Below are 17,394 nucleotides of genomic sequence, written 5' to 3'. Positions count from 1 at the left end.
CCGCCCGCCCCCGCCGTCTCCGCCGCTGTCTCCGCCGCCGCTGTCTCCGCCGCCGCCGTCACGTCGTCGTCGCCGCTACGCGCCCCCATCCCGCCCGTCAAGGCCATCGCCAAGAGCACGCGCCCGGGCAAGACCCCGACCGCGAAGCGGAAACGTCCCACAGACGTCGCCGCGCTCAGCCGCAAGAACAGTGCGCGCAACCTCCCGGCGACCCGCGCCCCGAGCATGCGCGCTGACAGCGACGGCTCGGACCGCACCAATGACCGCAAGCACGCCAGCCCGCAGTCGCTCAGCATTGGCAACGCGGCCGCCGACGTCTCGTCCGTCCTGGATGACGGACAAAGCAAGGACACGCACAACTCGCATACCAGGCGATGTCGTGCAAAGGTTAATTTAAAGTTTCAGGAACTGCTTAGCATTCTGCCTACCCCGCCGCCCAAGACCGGTATCAAACACAAGGCTCAGATTCTAGATTACGCTATCCGCGTTTATCGAGACATTCACGCCCGCAAGACTTTGCTCGAGGCAGAGCTCGCACTCAGCTCCAGGTCCCAACTCAACGCCTGGGTTGACGGCATTGTCTTGCGCTCCATTTCCCTGCAAGATGCCCTCGCACCCTACCTATCCTTGATATGCACAAAGGGAGGTTGGAAGTACTCAGAGGCTTGGATACCGGCTCAACAGCCCATCCCCAGTCAACCCGTCCGGGGTAAGGTCGAAGCTGTGTCGGGGGAGAGCAATGTCCTCACCCCGACCACCTTGCTTAGCGGCCCAACAGCCCGCCTCCGCCTGGGCCTGGCTGTAATACCTTCGCTGGGTAATACTGACGACCCTGACCTACAAACCAAGCTCGAGCGCTTTCGTGACAAGAGCCGTGCTTATCAATGTAAGGCCCGCGTTGACTTGCCGGGCCGCGTCATGTGTACTATGCGTCCAGAGTGGTTGCCTTCGCTAAATGACCAAGAGGCCTTCCAAAGAGCACACCTAGCCCACAATGCTAATCTCGTTGTTTGCTTTGGTGTCCCAGTCTTCATATGCGGACACATAGCCGCAGTCGCCGTCTTCTTCGACACCGACCAAAGAGCGTATGATGCCAAATGTGTTGACCTCGCCGATAATATTTCGGGGCTTCTTGGTAACGCTTTTGGAGCTTCGACGAAATTCAGAAAGTAGCCACTTGTAGATTATTTCAACACCGAATTGGACCTAATTATTTCGCCCCCGAGTCGGTGGCTTATTTCGTCTTGTAAAACACTCCTCGTCAGGCCGTTGCGAAGCAGTCATATATCTTCTTTGAGTACCAAAAACCTTCTTGTCCACATTTCAGCCGTCGTCCCAGCTGTCCATGCATCGCCTAAAAATCCCAATTCATCACCAGTACTGTATCGCATCGCTTGCTGCCATGTTTGCAGTGCAAAAACCTTGCGCTTGTGAATTACCCATTGGCTTTTGCTTGTCTCGAGAAAGCAGCAATACTGATCATCTTGGCATCGTCTGGCATCCACGCTGATCGCATGATGCACACCGCACAGGTGGGATACATGCTACTCAGTTCACTTTCCAGCGCTTCTTCAAACTCCTCTTCCTCGGCTTTTGATACGTAGATCTGCAAAGAAAAAGGTGTAGGGTTCCCACCAAATGAAGATTCACGTGTGAAGCAGCTCACCAGCCCGTCGCTGTTAAGATGACCCGCGGGCGTGTCTCCATGACTCATGGCAGTTGTGATCACAAATCCAAGTCGTTCGCAAATAACGCTTTTTCTCTGAATATTTTGTTGCTGCGAGTCACTAGCTTGGTCCACGCAACACTGCGGTTTGCGCAACCCACCGTCAGCCATACTTCCGACCGCTCGAATCTCAACCAGACCTCCTTTTGGCAACCCCGATACAGGCAAAACAACATCTATAGCTCGATCATGAACAAGCACCTCTTTCATTTTCCGCCTCACTTCTTCGACCTGTTGGGCAGACACTACGTATGCCACGAAAAGGCCCAGATGGTTCACATTCACCCGACTCGCTTCCAGTGTGCGACGCAAATTGTGCGCACATGCCGCCACTTGATTCGGCACGGACATGTTATCCGGGATGCTTGCAAATGGAGCGTAAAGTGGTAGAACCCCGCTCACATGTATCACCCCGTCCTCTTCGACAAACTGTGCGTACGGACCAATGCACGGGGGGGCCCATTCAGAGAGTGATTGCACATGCAGTGTCAACGAATCGTGTCCTTGCAAACGTCTGCGCCTGCGCGCAAACGCCTCGAGAATCGTAGGGTGGTTGCTGGGAAACATGCCCACGCAGGCCCGGGACGGGGGCGGGACGCACTCGGGAGTACCGAATACGTCTGTGTAGCCAAGGTTGGCATCTTTGTACTTGTCGCCTGAGACGGAGCGCAAATGAAGGATCACGTACACGACAGAGCCCAACGTTTCGTCATTCTCCTTCAGGAGAGCTTTGAGACGCTTTGCGCATTCCGTCACGCCTTGGCGGCCTTCTAGCGGATTCTTGACGACAAAGTGAAGGAAGTCGCCGCTGATCCCGACGCTCGTTTTCTCAACCGCGTTGATAGAAGACGATTGGCACTCCTGGTGGCAACTGGCAGCACTTACTGCTGCCTTTGCTGTTCCTTCTCTCTCTCCAACGGAGGGCTGGTCGGCAAACAGAGGTGGCCTTTCAATCGGCCCAGGCACGGCTATAGAGAGCTGCTCCTTTGTTGGGTCCTCTAGACGGGTCTTCACAATGTCGAGGTACGAAACGGGCGCAACGGGATCCTTCGAATGATGGACGACCTTCACGCCCTCTAAAACCACTCTCTTCGTCATGCCCGGCATCCACCTGACAAATGTCTCAAACTCGCCCCCTTCTCCACAAACATGGCTCCCAAACTTTTCGTGCAATTTCACAAGATGTGGCTTCATCTCTGCCAACGTCATCCCCAGATGCTGCTCCCCCAAGCCGATGCCGGCGACTTTGACAAGCACAGCATCCACCCCCACGTCGATCATCTCGTCCAACAACGCCGTCTGCTCCCTCCGCCACAAGTAGGCAATGGACAACAACCCGGCCCTGCTGGCTGCGCTCTCGACCCTAAGCCTCTGGTAGTCCGACCACAGCGCGCCTGCGCACACGGCCTGCACGCCTAGGTGCTCGCTCTTGACGTCACGCAGCAGGCGCACGAGGTCCTCGACCTCGTCGCCGGGCGTGGGCGTGTACGCCATGTCCGTGGCGAGCGCTTGCGCCGACGTGCGGGCGACGCACAGCGGCAGGGCGAGCGCGTCGGCCAGCGCGCGTACCGCGGACGACGCTACAGACTGGTACATCATCGAGTCTGGCTCGGCCACCGCCGCGGGCGGACAGATGTGCGCTAGTGCCACGACGCGGTGCCCGTGCTGTCGCGCGCGGAGAATGCTGTAGCAGCTGTCCTTGCCGCCGCTGACGAGCGCCACGACGTCCATCGCGGCCGCGGCGGGGGGGGACGGGGGGACGCGGGGAGTGGGGTTGGGGCTGGGGTTGTGGTTGAGGATCGCCCAGGGGCGGATCACGGAGGTGGCAGGAGGAAGGTCGACGGCGGTACGGGGGGGAAAGCGCAGGGGGTAGACTGCATGGCGGTAGGACGAATGGAAATGAGGGTGCGGATCAATTAGAGAATGGACAGTTGGGTCATTGGTCTTTGTTCATTGGCCAGGGGGGTCAAGCCCTGCTGGCCGCTCCGTGACACATTCGATCACCTGAACCATCAACCCGACAACCCCGTCCCCTGACCGTGCTCACTCTCTGTAGCGGTTCTGAGGCAATAGCCTGCCGCTCCTCCCCCTCCCTTTAAGGTAACCCTATTTACCACCCTTTTACCCTTCACCAAAATCCCCTCCGGACCGCCCCTTTCGGTCGGTCTCCCGACACTTATAAGTCACGGCGATCACACGTCACACCTGCGTCACACAACGATTAAACGTTTGTTTCCCGCGTTTATGCATCCGCCTCCCGAAGCCTCATAAAAATAACCAAATAATTAATACATATTTGAACAGCTACCCCTCCCAACCTGTTTGAAATTTCAAATCTCAACCCCCGTCCATCTCGCCCTACCAACAAGCGCCCCAGCCTCGAAATACAAGTGCCGGTCGACTCTCTAGCCCACTCCGTCGACTCATCCACTCCAGCTTCGCTGTCTCGTAACTTCGCTACCACGCCGCCGTCGCACCCACCGCTCATCATGGGTAAAGAAGAGTACTCCCCGGACCCGGACATTAGCATCCGCACGCCCAGTCGCCCGCTGCCCACCTTCTCGGGGCTGACCCTGCCGACGCCGCTGCGCGCGCTGTACAAGCACCACGAGGGTGCCCTATCCACCCCGCACCCATCCGAGCTCACGGCCCTCGCCACGCGCCTCAAGAGCATCCGTCTCGACGTGTCGCCCACGCCCGACCCGAACGAGCCCGAGCGCGCAGCGCCAAAGCCGACAAAGCTCGACTTTGGAGAACACGTCGAAAGCGATAAGGAGAACGTCGATAATGGCCGCAGAGTTGACCATGTGAAACCGCCTAGGACCCCCAAGCGCGTGGGGAGCGGCCTGTTCGCGGGAAGCCCGGCGTCAGACATAGGGGAAAAACTACGCGCGTCTCTCCACAATTCGGATGCAAGGGTGGCGTCGCTGACTCCACGTGCACCATCTTTGCAGGAAGAAGACAATACATCAGATGTGGAAACGGATGGGAGCCCACCTTCACTCACGGAAACACCGACCACTCAAACTATATTTACTTCACCAGCGGCACAACGCGCTGGGCCGGATGTTCAGGAACGCTTGACCCCACACAACTCTGAAGCTTCCGCATCAAACCACTCTGTCGAGTGCCAACCGGGAGACGATGCCGACTCTCTGTCCTCAGAAGGGGCAAATATCCCCGAACAATTGACCGAAAGAATCGAACCATCACCTACCACCAATGAGGAGTTGCATCCCGAACAGGTTACTAGCGACACTCTGGAGCAGCAAGTCGGCTCTGTTCAATCTGAACAAGATGATACAGAACAAGATGCGAGTGAGTCTGCTTTCCTTTCCGAGCAGTTGCAGATCCTCCTTGAGGGCAAGGACAAGTGGAGCTGGCCGAAGAGATGTGAAGCGATGACTACCGTGTCACAGGCGCTTGTAACTTCTCCCTCTGATGGAGACATTGCGACTGTACGTGAGGCAATGGCTTCATTGTCCAATGCAGTGAACGACAACCTCGACGAGTTAAGGCCGAGCATCATCAATTCCGCATTGCGCCTCATCAACAGCGTTTTGACATCTAAGGCCGACAGGGGCTCGAACTTTGCCGAGGACGTATTCCCAAGCGTCATGGACATTTCTTGCGGCCGTTCGCTGACAGCCCGAGAAGCTGCTCGATGTATCGCCTTGATGCTACAAGTGTACCCGTGCCTAAGCAATATCTTGGAAGATGCTGATAACCCCGATCGACTTATCGAACTGCTGCAGCTCGACGTCGATGAGGAGAGTGGCTTGCCAGAAACCCAGGATCGGGCGAAGCTTGCTCTACCGCTTGTGCACCAGGCGGTTCATGGTGAAGTGTCAGTGATCCCACATTCTCCAGAGGGGGTTGTGACTCCAGCCGCACAGAATGGACCATGCCAGGCATCCAACGAATCTGTGAGCCCGGTACACTGTTCCACGAACAAAAACTCACCAGCGAGTGCAGGACGTGTCGAATCTGCGACCGATTCGGCCGAGAAGACGAAATCATCATCGGCTGCTCAGCCTACAGAGATCCCCTCTCCAAGTGGCTCAGACTTCAGAACACCACAGCAGCATAGGTTTTCGGAGAGACTCGGCCCGACCTCTTCGAGTGAATTCAAGGCCACAAAGCGCCAATCCCTTCGAGCGAACCTCGCGGATATCCGCTTAAATACACCTCTCATGCGCAATAAGAAGCTCGGAAATAGCATTAGAAAAATCAGTCCGCTCTCTGGTCGAAAGAAGCGAACGTACACGGAGGAGGACATCGCGGAGGCACGGAGTGCCGCCATTCGGGTTGTCATGGAGGAATCAGCACAGCGAGAGGCAAAGTTGAGGGCGGAATATCAAAAGGAAAGAAGTGAACTCGAGAAAAAGTTTTTGAAGGAACAGTCTCTTGCGGCTGAGCTCAACTCCGTCCTTACAGAATATGAGCAAACTATGCAGAAGATGATTTCGCAAGGAAATTCCCAAGCGAGTGCATATTGCACGTCTCTGGAGAAGGAAACCAAACGGCTGAAGGCAGAACTTTTGGAAGTGACCGAAGCATATGAGAGCGTGAAAGAAAGATACGACAACGGAAAACAAGCAATCAAAGTGTATGAGAACAAAGAAACTCGATTTATCGAACAAATTCGTACTTTGAAGAAGAACTTGAGCGAGCTTCAAAAGTGGAGTGACGACTTGAAGACGAACTGTGAGAAGAAACTTGCCAACGCATTCTCTCAAGTGACAACCTTCCGGGCCTCGTATATGGAGGCGGAAGCACACCGGAACAAAGCAACGGTAGACTTAAACCGGGTGCAATTAGAGTTGACAAAATCTCTGTCAGATCGCGCGAAAATTGTAGCGACTCTTTCTACCCTTGAGGCCTCGTTGCATCAGGAGGAGGACAAGACATCTTCCTTGGAGACATCGTTGTCCTCTACGAAAGATTCCCTTGAGCGCATCACGGTCCAGAAAGAACGGCTTGAGAGGGAAGTCAGCTCAGCGCATGAGGAACTCAAGAAAACTAGTTCACAGTTGGTAGAGCTCGAGGACGCGAGAACTCGTGCTGATCAAGCAATTGAACAACTCCAGAAAGACACTGCCGAACGTCAAGCACTAAAGGCAAGAGCCTACGATGATTTAACGCGAATTCGAGAATTGGAGAACGAACTACATGTCAAGGACAGGGAGTATGAAGACTTGAGCAATCTCTGTGACGAAGCGTGTTCTCAGTTGGAAAAAATTAAGTCGCGGTAGTGATGCCCCAATAAACTCGGGAGAGATTCTTAGAGGAATGCCTCTTCTTTGTAGATAAACTCGTCCTCCCCTCTTAGAAGGGCACGCGAATGGAGGTCTGCCATGCGAATAGGTTCTGGAATTCGGTAGTGGCATACTTTCTGAACCAAATATGAAGCAGTGTTGAGAGAAACTCTGTTTCCAATCGACACATATATAGGCTTAACTTTTGCGTTTCCGGTTAAAAGGGCTCGGCCCCATAGCGTCCCGCTGGCCCCGATAACGTTCACACCCTCCGCACCATGAGCGGCTGCAGATTCTCGGACTTCCTTTTCTACTAGTCCGTCGACACAGAGCAAAGACTTTGATACCCCTATCGTTGGAAGGTTCTCATCCACTCCAACATGGCATGCCAAGCCGGCTTTTCTTGGATGTAGTAGTCCATTTCCATCCAGGAGAACACAATCTATCCTATTACGGACGATGGCGGGGAGAGCGGCGAGCATTGCTGATACCACGGGAGCTTCTCGAAATCCCAGAAACGTTGGAATGTAGGGATGTGGCATAGACACAGTTTTGGATCTTGAGTAAACCAGATCAAGTGAGCCAGATTTGCGCAGAATGACAACTGTGAAAGTGCCAATGGCGTGATCCGGTACTCTTGTTGAAAAGGAAACATCTGCTCCTGCAATAAATAAGTCTCGTGCGGGAGAGAAACAGGTATCGCTAAAAAATGTGGCGAAGCCATTGCGGTCTTCCTTCACGACACGCCTGGCTATGTCCCCCTGCCTCGCTAACCACTCTTTAGTTAAATCACTCTCGTTTTGGACAACGTCCATAACTCTCTTCTGACGCGGGGCTGTGCTTAGTTGCATGTGGCTGAGATCCGTGAAACCTCATAGTTTGCCGACAGGCAGGGATAATTCGTTAGAATGTCAAAACTGTAGTAATTACGAAAAATTGCAGACCTTGATGACCCGTTGAGATCTACACTGGGCAACCGCACTTCTTCGTGCACATAGAAACTGCGAGGGCGGATGCTTGGCTCTCTTCTTCTCACATAAGTACAGGGCACCTTCACACGCGGAAAGTATTTGTTCAGGACGCTTCATGCCTTATTGTTCAATCACGTGTCTTGCAGAGTTATGTAGTTGTGCCGATGTTCTTTGAGGCCTAGAGCTCAATTGTAGAGTGCGGATAACTTTGCGAACAATGCTGCAATTTTGCAACAGAAAACTGTGCTGAGATGACTTAGATTTATGACTGAGTTAAAGGGATTTCGTTCTTGATGTTCTGGGGTTCTGACAACACGGCGCAAGAAAGGCACGGTGTGTCCCCGAATCTGTCACTTGTTCTAATCGGAGTCATCAGCGAATTTGAAAGAGTTAACTTGGTAGCTTAACGTGCCACCGTGATGGTTAAGACGCTTTTTCTTCGTCTTCTCCTTCCTGAAGCCCTTACCCCTAGTCACGATCAAATCGTTATGAGCGCGCACCCCGAAACTATCATTCTTTGAATAAAATGTGTTGTCCCGTAAACGGCTGTCACTATACACGACAGTCTCTTCTCTCACCCGCTTAAACGGCGAAGGAGTGAACCTTCCGTTGAAATTCTCGTTGCGTCGACGCCTCTTGTTGTTGATGAAGGCATCTCCATCTAGAGACGCACTGGAAGCTTTCCTCTTTTGTTCGCTTCGTGGAAACTGGACTTCAGTAGATGTATTTTCTTTACCACCGATCTTGTCCTCCTTCACTACATCGTCCGATGAAACATCTGAGCGATCTTGAGACTTTCGTTTCTCTCGCTTCGACTTATTGAGAGCATTCTTTGGAGAAGGCGTAACATTCTGCAGTTTGGCTGCCAAATTCTGCACGACCCCTGATCGCCTTCGTGCAGCTCTCTTTTCCTCCTCCGTCCCTGATTCCGGTGAGCTGCTGTCATCCTCGCTGCTGTCCGAATCTGAACTGCTGCTGTCCGAATCGCTCGACTTAACGGAGTCAGAATCACTTGAGGAATCACTGTCGGACCCGGTTGACTCAGAGTTTTCTGAGTCTTCTGACTCACTGCTATCTGCACTAGCAGAGCTCGCCGTTTGCGCTTTACCGGACCCGGCTGTCTTGTCACGCGCTTTGGTCGTCACTTTAGGGATGTTTCCTATTCCACTCCCAAGCCCGGGTCGCTTCAACTCTACGCTTTCGTCAGACGACGATTGGCTCGAATCATCCTCTTCCGACCCTGAGGATTCTTCCGATGAGGATGACGAACTTTCAGATGAACTGGAAGCCGGCGTCGGGACATTTTTCTCTGATTTTTTTGCTTGCTTGCCTCTCAGCTGTTCTCGATGCCTGTGGGCGTCCTTCTGAACATCGTCCTCACTTGAAGATGATTCAGAATTCGATTCAGACTCAGACTCAGAATCAGATTTGGATTCCGACCCCGACCCCGACCCCGACTCCGATTCCGACTCCGACTCGGCTTTTGGCTTTGCCTTCGCAACTTGGAGTACATTGTTAAGCTTGACGGCAGCCTTTTTGTTAGAGGTGGAATCTGAGTCAGACTCCGAGCTCGATTCATCCTCTTCCTCACTAGATTCCGCTTCGGAGGACTCACTAGGGCTCGCAGGTGCGCCATTCCCCTCTAGTTTCGTGTATAGATCCCAGGCGGACTTCTTCTTACCTAGCCCTTTCTTCTTGCGGTGTATGTCCACAACACGGCATATTTCTTCAAAAGCAGCCTCCACTTTGCTAGGATCCTAAAAAAAAAAAAGAATTGGAGGGAACGCCGGTTTGAACAGGTTAGAATAGAGAATAAGACATCAAAATAAAGATGCTCTCGGAAAATGCATGCGCCCAAAGGCTACAAGCCCTGGGTCGAGCGACACTAAAGTAATTTGCCAGCAAGTGATGTGATCACGCACCATGCCGCCATCGTCTATCAAAGCTGATGCCGTATGATTGAAGCCATTTTGAAGAAAAGCTTTGTGAAGCGATGAAATCCATTCCGGGCAAGTGGGTGCTTTAACGACATTCTGCATCTTCTTCTCGCTTTTGGCATGCGTTTGATGCACCATTTCGCGGTTGTGGAGGATGTTGTTCTCTTCGTCTCCCGCGACGTTCCTCTTCAGTGGGCTGTGCGTCGGCCTCCTGCAACGGCAATTGGAGGGAACAGCTCAAAGCACCGATGGATGCTCCAGCAGTTGAACTAAAAGAAGAGTATGTTTCGGTGCGCACCGTGTCACATGCTCTATTTCTTGTACGCCACCGCCGCCGGAAAGCTAGACGCTACAAAAATATTCACATTAAAAAATTACCTCTGGGACGTGTTCTGCCAAGACTCATATTTCTTTACAGGAGCACCATGCGCGACGCTCAACAATACAAAGTACGCAACCTAAACCCCCCACGTCTCAGCTAAGAAAACACCCGCGAGGTCGCTACACTATGCCATATTAACCTGCCCGCTTGCCGCTCCAGCGGCAAAGTGAGCACCGTCGGTCGAAAGCTCTGGATCTGCTGATGTCCCCTGCAATGGCTGCGAAAAGTCAAACTTATGTGGAAATTTGGTGACGCGCGGGTCTGTGGCCGCGATAGTCCTCGTGATTTGGTCGATGATTGGCTTTGACGGAGGATTCTCGTTGAGCTCCGGGGTCGGGTACTCGTTGCTCACGTAGTAACCGACACGCACAAACTCGGCGTTTTCGTAACTGCAGGTAAGCAGGACGATGGTGACGCCGGCAATATCGCTGTCGGGGATTTTGGCGGGGTTTGGTGGGTCCACTTGCAGGACAAATTTGAAACGGCCTTGCGCTTCCGCTGGGACTAGAACAGAATCGAGCTCTTGGTCGCGGCTTTGATCTTCCGCTGACCCCACGTAGATTACCTTCCACTCGATGTCTGTCACGCACAAATCGCACATTATGATCGTGCCGCACGTCCAAATCGAACAAAAGAACGACAATTGAAGAGGAGAACGTGTTAGAAGATGCTGTTACGCACACATTTCGCATTCATAATAGCAGGGATGCATCGCACGTACCTTCCTTGAGTGCTTCCCGCACGTCGTATGTAATTTCAAACTGCAGCGGATTAGTAAATGGGGCGGGGTTGTCAAGCACCTTGACGTCGAAGATATCGACGGCCGCCATCGTGAGTGGGGCTACAAGCGGCCGGGTGCGGCCGGTCTCACCAACGTCGCCCGCGAGTCACAGAAGCGCTTATGACGCCGCAACGATTCTGGCAGATGACGAAAGTAGTGCAATATCCAAAGGCGCGACGTGACGTCGCAGCACCGGTAGGGCGCGGTCCGGGCAGAAACCGATTCACCTGTGAAGTGGATATGGGAAGCAGGCTCGCTACACGCTTGTTCGGAAGTTGATAGAGCGGAAGCTTTGGACGTGCGTTTGCTGGCTGCGTGGAAACGTCGGGGCGAAGAAGGGCGTGAGGTGGATGATGGATGTGGACGAGAGTGGGACGGGGGGCTGAATTATGTGTTTGCGTTTGAAAGGGAGGGGCTGCTCTCAATAGCAATGAATTTTGGCGCCAAAATGGCTCCTGCAGCAGTCCCATGACCCCTATTTTTTCGATCTTTTTCCGAGAAGGGAGGGGATCATATTCAACGCAACGGCAGCGAAGGTGTCTAACCCTCAACCAACTGCCGAAACGGCCGTTTCTTCATGGCTCTGTTGCAAGAGCCGCAAAGGAGGCAGGCAGGACCGTAGTTCTGCTGATTTACTTGACGCAGGGTCGGGGGACGGGGGCTGGTATCTCTACTTGCGTGTCTTGATCTGCAAATAGAAACGACTGGCTTTTCCAGGATTGCCAGAGAAGAAATGATGCTTGCCATATCACGTCTACGTTGCCCGTCCTGCCGGTCAGCAGCTCTCTCACCAAACTATATCCTCTGTACAGCGCTGCGCAGCAATACTATATTTGGATCAACACTCATTTTGAATATATCCCCGCGCGTAGTAGCGTTGCGTGACAGACAAGCACGCCGTGGCAGCAGAGCGCCGGTTCCGACTTGGCAGCCGCTCCCCTAGTACAACAAAAAGTCTCCGTATTGAAGAGTCTCAATCCAGCGCATTCGCCAACGACGGCGGCGTAAGCTCCGGATTGCGTCTATACTTGCTCTTCCTTGCCTCCCTCTGCACGAGCTGCTCCGCAGTCAAGATAGAATTGTCGGTCTCAGAAAGCTCAATGACCGCCATCGGCGCGCAGTCGCCTCTCCTAAGCCTCGTCCTGAGCACGCGGGTATACCCGCCGGGCCGTCCCATGAACCGGGGTGCGAGCTCCACGAACAGCTTGCGCCTTGCCATTTTCGTCTGCACGTACCCGTCGACGGCGCGGTGCGCGCGCAGCGTGCCCTGCTTCGCCGTCGTGATCAGCTTGTCCGCTATGCGGCGCAGCTCCTTCGCCTTGGCCACCGTCGTCTCGATGCGCTCGTGCTCGATCAGCGAGGTCACTTGGTTGCGGAACAGCGCGCGACGGTGCGCGCTGGTGCGCGACAGCTTGCGCAGCTTGATTCGGTGCTTCATCGTGGCGGGAGGGGCTGGGGAGGCGCGTCAGCGGCGGGGGGTTCTCAGCATGGGAGGGGCGGAATGGGCCGAGCGCTGTCCGATAGGGATGGGAGGAAGGGAAGGTGAGCTTGTGGCAATGATGGCAGTAACCGAGGGGATCGGGTGATCGCTTGCCGGGACACTGCGGGGGTGGGCGAGGGCATCTTTGTCATTGCATTGCTGTGACGGTAGTTTTTTTTTTTTCGGAAATATTTTCGGCGCGGATTTAATCGTGCGGGAGTCGTTATTCCACTTTCAGAATTAACTTGTCGATGCTGCGAATAGCTGCTCTGCCACTTTACACCGCTGCGAGACACAGCGAAGGGTTGTGCCTGACCACGAGTGTCAAGCTATACTCCTTCTATTTCGCTCACATCGTCACCGTCGTCGCCTTCCCCACCGAATCGTGCTCAAACACAAACCCCCCACCAACGACGAATCCCTGACTGTCAGTACTTCGCCGCTTCCCTTCCCCACTCCCCCTTCCCCGCCGCTTCCGCATCACGCGCTGCCGCCCTCCCGGCAATGTCATCAATGCAAGCCGCGTCCGGCGGCTCGGTCCCTCCCCTCGCCAAGTACAAGCTGGTGGTGTTGGGTGACCAAGGGTGCGGAAAGACGAGCATCATCACGCGCTTTATGTACGACAAGTTCGACAACAACTACCAAGCGACCATCGGCATCGACTTCCTGTCAAAGACGATGTACCTGGAGGATCGTACCGTGCGCTTACAGCTGTGGGACACGGCCGGGCAGGAACGGTTTCGATCGCTCATTCCTTCGTATATACGAGACTCGTCCGTCGCCGTCGTAGTCTACGACGTCACCAATCGGCCGTCGTTTTTGTCTGTGAACAAGTGGATTGACGACGTGCGGAACGAGCGCGGCACCGATGTCATCATTGTGCTGGTGGGGAATAAAACGGATAAGACGGACGGCAGGCAGGTTGCGACAGAGGAGGGAGAGGCGAAAGCGAAAGAGCACAACATCATGTTCATCGAGACTAGCGCGAAGGCCGGGTTTAACATTAAGGCACTGTTCAGAAAGATCGCAGCTGCCCTGCCCGGCATGGAAAACTCCCCGCTCGCGGGCGAAACAGATCTCATCGATGTCACTTTATCACCGCGACCCTCCGCTCCCGCTAATGCCGGCGCTTCATCGTCATGTGCTTGTTAGAGCCCTTCTATTGTACGTCAAGTGCTATCTAGTCAAGTAAACCATTCCTAACAAAATCTTATTTTGCAAACGGGTCGTGCATCAATCGCTTGCTCAGTTCGCGGAATTCGGCCGCCGCGCCGTACAGGCGCGTTCTCTTATGGACGGCTTCATCGCGGATCTGTTCTTGAATGCACATGCAAGCGAACGCCGATACAACAGCCATCCCAGTTGTGTCATCGCCCTCTGGGACAACCGCTTCGTCACTTGCGCTCCCTTTTCTCCATACGTCTTTCAGGCATACGCTCACTAATTCCTTCTTGAGCCAATACTTCATCAGCTCATGTATTCCGTGCAGAACACGTGTATTGCTGCAATGGCTCCAAGACCTTGACGCAGACGATAAAATCGATACATCGTTCATCCCCCATGCTTGAATGCCATGGTACTCTCGAAGCCACACCAATCCGTCATCTACGTTATGTCCATGTTTTTGAATTTTCCGGTCGCACAGCAATGTGCAAACAGCTTCTGGAAGCCAAAGGCCCTCTTCACAATCCTTGTCTTTCGATTTTTCATCTGTGCACTTATCCTTTCGCACGACGAGACAGCTCGTTTTGGTTGAGAAACACAAAACTCTAATACTACCTATATCTTTTGTGACGCCATCCGCAGACACACGGTTGGTTTTGAGACCGTCGAATTCTCTCCTCGCGCTGCAAGAATCCACAAATACACCAATCTCAGAGCCAGGTTTAGCATGGGTCGTTCGCCATTCTTCACAGTGTTCTGGCTTTGTCGCCTCTACTATCAAGTAATGTTTGGGCAGCAGGAAACGCCCCTCACCATCTTCTTCCGTAGTGACCTTTTTCTCCCCATCATCATCGTCATCGTCATCGTCATCGCTGATTTGCACTATGTCTTCCCTCGCCGATCTCATTTTGTTGGCTTCCTTCGCAGAGACAGCTTCCCTACCCTCTTTCCCCGTTTGGCAAAGCTTCAAATGAGAGAACTCTTCAGGGCGAATGACTTTGAGTTCTCTTAAGCGCTCAAGTGCTTTAAGACTGGCAACGCTCTTGGCCAACTTTTTCTGAGGTCCCTCTTCTGAAACCTTCACTTTTCCAACCCCAGAAATTGCCATGATGACGGTACACCGCCATAGCCCGCCCCCAATCTCCTCAAAGCGTGTATCGGGTTGCGTGTCCAGCTTGTGCCTGTGAAAAAGCTGAGTAAGAGCCCCCACAGCAGTTGAAATACCAGTCATTTTATCTATTTCCTCAGAAGGCGAGCCTGCATCTCCAGAGCTCTCTGCTTTCCTCGACGCAGCAATCATCTCCTTCAAAGCTGCTATAAGTTGCTTACTCACTTTTTGCTTCGCCCTTTTCCTGCTTTTAGCATTGACGGTCTTTTTCAAAAACTCCTCACCTTCTTTGAACAGCACTTTGACCGTGCCTGTACAAACCCAATGTCCCCTTGCGTCTTTCCGGTCCCAAGCAAAGACAGGGTTTGTCCATTTCCTTAACCTTTGTGATAATACATGGAGAGTAGATACATGATCCTCCCCGTCCTCCCCCTCATCAGAGCTTACTTCTCTGGTAGTGGTATCTGCCTTCGGGGCCTCTGGTGGGACTTTATCGGTAATCGCTGGAGGAGGGCTGTCTATCTCTTCGACCTGTACCGTCACGACGGGTGCTTCTTCTCTTTGAAGGATTTCTATGTGTTCGACTTGTTGACGAGCGGGTTTTGCAGAACGGCCCTTCATCTCTTCCGCGTGCACAACTGTGGTCTTCTTTTGATGTTGAAATTGTTGCTTGTGTTGGATCTGATGGTCTAGCCATGCAGCCTTTACAGCTTCTCGCTGCCATTGTGCTTGGGGATGCTCAGGCGGAGGGATTCCGAAAAGGTTTGGTGGAATAGGAGCGCCAGGGAAGAACGCGTTTTGATGCATCACAGGCATAAACATGTTTGGGGGCGGAGGAGGGGGAACCATTCCAAGTGGTGGGACTGGGTGGGCTTGGGCCATTCCTTCGGGTGTCGGAAACAAAAACATGCCCGGAACCGTCGGATTCATGCTCGGGGCTGCCTGTGAACCCTGGTTTCTCACGCCTGGATCTGAAGTGAGTCCTCCTGATGCTCCAGTTACCGCTTGATGCCAACCATCTTCGTTTTCACCCATTCTTCGCTGGAAGCCGTCCTCTGTGGGGTTGTTCAACGCAGGCAAAGCGCGATTTGGTTCACGTCTCTTAAGTGAGATAGGATCACCACTCGTCCGTGGCAACTCCGGTCTCGCATCTTCCTCCGTTTGAGCATCCTTCACGGCGGGAGCTTTCTCCCTTTCATCGTCCAACGAAACTGCAGATCTAGCCGTGCTCTTCTGCTTGCTTGTGACTCTCGGGATTGGCACAATGCCTCTTCCGCCAGCTGCGCTCCTCACTCGCGGGATTTCATTCCAACCATCCTCTAACTCGCCGTCCGCACTTGGTGCTTTATCACAGCTTTCCTGCAAACGGGCCTTCAACGTTTCCATCAAAGATAACCGACGCGGTTTCCTCGAGCCCTTGGGGGCACTCTTAACCCTCATTCTGGATCTTCGAAATGTTGTCGAAGGCGCACTCGCCGCTAGCCCGCGTGGCCTGTCAGGACCTACACTTCTTTGTCTCTTCAGAGAAGGAACAGATAGATCGTCCATCAACTGCAAGGTTCGGCGCGGGGGCGCTTTCCTCTTGTGCTTCATCCTTGATGCGGGACGAAACCCCCCTGCATCTGGCATATCGACGTCAATGACGGAATCGTTGTCGAATTCTGCAGATGAAGCTCCTCGTACCCGCCGCCTGCCCAAAATATTCGGCGACTTCTCCTGGTCAAGGCCTTTCACGACCTTACCCTTCCTCTCTGCAACGTGTGCAACACGCTTCCGCGGTTTAGACGTCAAGGCGCCCACGCGTGGAATGGGTGAACGGTCCTTCGCCCCACGGACAACTTCCTTGTTGTTTTGCGCTACTCTACTGGAAGGGGAACCCTTTGCTGCTCGCGTAGCCTCTTCATCGCCCTGCTCCATTCCGTCCTCATTGCGAAGCGAAGGGAAGCGGTCTTGAGACGTTTCCATGTGAAACATGATGCCCTGCTTGCGTGAATACTCGTCACCGTTAGCTGAATGCGGAGACCCGAAGCGAAATCCCCCCACTGCGCTACCCTTTGCGTGCCCCCCATCCCCCTGCACCGTACTCGCAAACGGACTGACTCCGTTCGCCGGCTCCAGCTCAAGCAGTATCTCCCCTTCGTCCTCCCCCTGAGCCTCGCGCCACAGCGGAGTTTCAGACGCCTCAACGAAGAGGGCATTCGCCTCCTCATCAAGCGATTCGTCAAGCGCCACCACCGGCGGCTCCTCAACCTGCTTCTCCACCCCTTTCCGTGCCTTCCGTAGCACTTTCACCTTATGCAAAGCCTCCGCATACAAGTCGGACACGAGACTCGCCCCCTCCCCCTTCCTCCCACTGCCGCACGCCGCGGCATCCGCCTTCCTCGCCCCACCGCTCGCAGTAGCTTTCGTGGCGTGCACTCTGTGCCGCGTGTGCTGCGGCGGCGAGATGTCGCTACTGCTCCGCGGCTCGAGCACGTGACTCCCGCGCGGCAGGGTGTCGTCGTCGCGGTTGGGGTCGTGCCCGTCTTTGTCGACGAGGACAACATGCGGCACGGTTCCTGAGCCGGGGTGAACCCTTGCGCTGACA

The 17,394-nt window shown here is 54.0% G+C and overlaps 12 protein-coding genes; 5 read left to right on the top strand and 7 right to left on the bottom strand.

Annotated features, from left to right (window-relative positions):
* The first annotated feature begins 225 nt into the window (after positions 1-225).
* On the top strand, positions 226-1,279 carry CHC_T00005669001 (hypothetical protein). XM_005717218.1 is given in 2 exon segments: positions 226-1,173; positions 1,174-1,279. 1 exon segment carries the CDS (start codon positions 226-228, stop codon positions 1,171-1,173), a length of 948 nt encoding a protein of 315 aa, XP_005717275.1. The 3' UTR covers positions 1,174-1,279.
* A 1-nt stretch (position 1,280) lies between these two features.
* CHC_T00005668001 (hypothetical protein) lies at positions 1,281-1,391 on the bottom strand. Its single transcript, XM_005717217.1, has one exon. The coding sequence runs from the start codon at positions 1,389-1,391 to the stop codon at positions 1,281-1,283; it is 111 nt and encodes a 36-aa protein (XP_005717274.1).
* A 44-nt stretch (positions 1,392-1,435) lies between these two features.
* On the bottom strand, positions 1,436-3,457 carry CHC_T00005667001 (hypothetical protein). The gene has a single exon (XM_005717216.1). The coding sequence runs from the start codon at positions 3,455-3,457 to the stop codon at positions 1,436-1,438; it is 2,022 nt and encodes a 673-aa protein (XP_005717273.1).
* Positions 3,458-4,215: 758 nt separating this feature from the next.
* CHC_T00005666001 (hypothetical protein) lies at positions 4,216-6,981 on the top strand. The gene has a single exon (XM_005717215.1). The coding sequence runs from the start codon at positions 4,216-4,218 to the stop codon at positions 6,979-6,981; it is 2,766 nt and encodes a 921-aa protein (XP_005717272.1).
* Positions 6,982-7,010: 29 nt separating this feature from the next.
* CHC_T00005665001 (hypothetical protein) lies at positions 7,011-7,799 on the bottom strand. The gene has a single exon (XM_005717214.1). The coding sequence runs from the start codon at positions 7,797-7,799 to the stop codon at positions 7,011-7,013; it is 789 nt and encodes a 262-aa protein (XP_005717271.1).
* Positions 7,800-8,075: 276 nt separating this feature from the next.
* CHC_T00005664001 (hypothetical protein) lies at positions 8,076-9,994 on the bottom strand. Its single transcript, XM_005717213.1, has 3 exons — positions 9,878-9,994; positions 8,351-9,712; positions 8,076-8,201 (listed from the first exon to the last, which is right to left on the bottom strand). The coding sequence occupies exons 1-3, from the start codon at positions 9,992-9,994 to the stop codon at positions 8,076-8,078; spliced, it is 1,605 nt and encodes a 534-aa protein (XP_005717270.1).
* An 18-nt stretch (positions 9,995-10,012) lies between these two features.
* On the top strand, positions 10,013-10,165 carry CHC_T00005663001 (hypothetical protein). Its single transcript, XM_005717212.1, has one exon. The coding sequence runs from the start codon at positions 10,013-10,015 to the stop codon at positions 10,163-10,165; it is 153 nt and encodes a 50-aa protein (XP_005717269.1).
* An 87-nt stretch (positions 10,166-10,252) lies between these two features.
* Positions 10,253-11,162, bottom strand: CHC_T00009052001 (similar to anti-silencing factor). XM_005717211.1 is given in 4 exon segments: positions 10,253-10,398; positions 10,399-10,853; positions 10,996-11,104; positions 11,105-11,162. The coding sequence occupies 2 exon segments, from the start codon at positions 11,102-11,104 to the stop codon at positions 10,399-10,401; spliced, it is 564 nt and encodes a 187-aa protein (XP_005717268.1). The 5' UTR covers positions 11,105-11,162; the 3' UTR covers positions 10,253-10,398.
* A 626-nt stretch (positions 11,163-11,788) lies between these two features.
* Positions 11,789-11,998, top strand: CHC_T00005662001 (hypothetical protein). The gene has a single exon (XM_005717210.1). The coding sequence runs from the start codon at positions 11,789-11,791 to the stop codon at positions 11,996-11,998; it is 210 nt and encodes a 69-aa protein (XP_005717267.1).
* A 30-nt stretch (positions 11,999-12,028) lies between these two features.
* Positions 12,029-12,493, bottom strand: CHC_T00008990001 (mitochondrial ribosomal protein L17 precursor). The gene has a single exon (XM_005717209.1). The coding sequence runs from the start codon at positions 12,491-12,493 to the stop codon at positions 12,029-12,031; it is 465 nt and encodes a 154-aa protein (XP_005717266.1).
* A 555-nt stretch (positions 12,494-13,048) lies between these two features.
* CHC_T00008465001 (small GTP-binding protein of Rab family, Rab6) lies at positions 13,049-13,743 on the top strand. XM_005717208.1 is given in 2 exon segments: positions 13,049-13,687; positions 13,688-13,743. 1 exon segment carries the CDS (start codon positions 13,049-13,051, stop codon positions 13,685-13,687), a length of 639 nt encoding a protein of 212 aa, XP_005717265.1. The 3' UTR covers positions 13,688-13,743.
* Positions 13,744-13,745: 2 nt separating this feature from the next.
* CHC_T00005661001 (hypothetical protein) lies at positions 13,746-16,193 on the bottom strand. Its single transcript, XM_005717207.1, has one exon. The coding sequence runs from the start codon at positions 16,191-16,193 to the stop codon at positions 13,746-13,748; it is 2,448 nt and encodes an 815-aa protein (XP_005717264.1).
* Positions 16,194-17,394: the final 1,201 nt, after the last annotated feature.

Source organism: Chondrus crispus, genomic scaffold, assembly GCF_000350225.1.
Source record: "Chondrus crispus Stackhouse genomic scaffold, scaffold_307, whole genome shotgun sequence".
NCBI lineage: Eukaryota > Rhodophyta > Florideophyceae > Gigartinales > Gigartinaceae > Chondrus > Chondrus crispus.
Note: the sequence above shows the minus strand (reverse complement) of the source record. Positions and strands in the feature narration are given on the sequence as shown.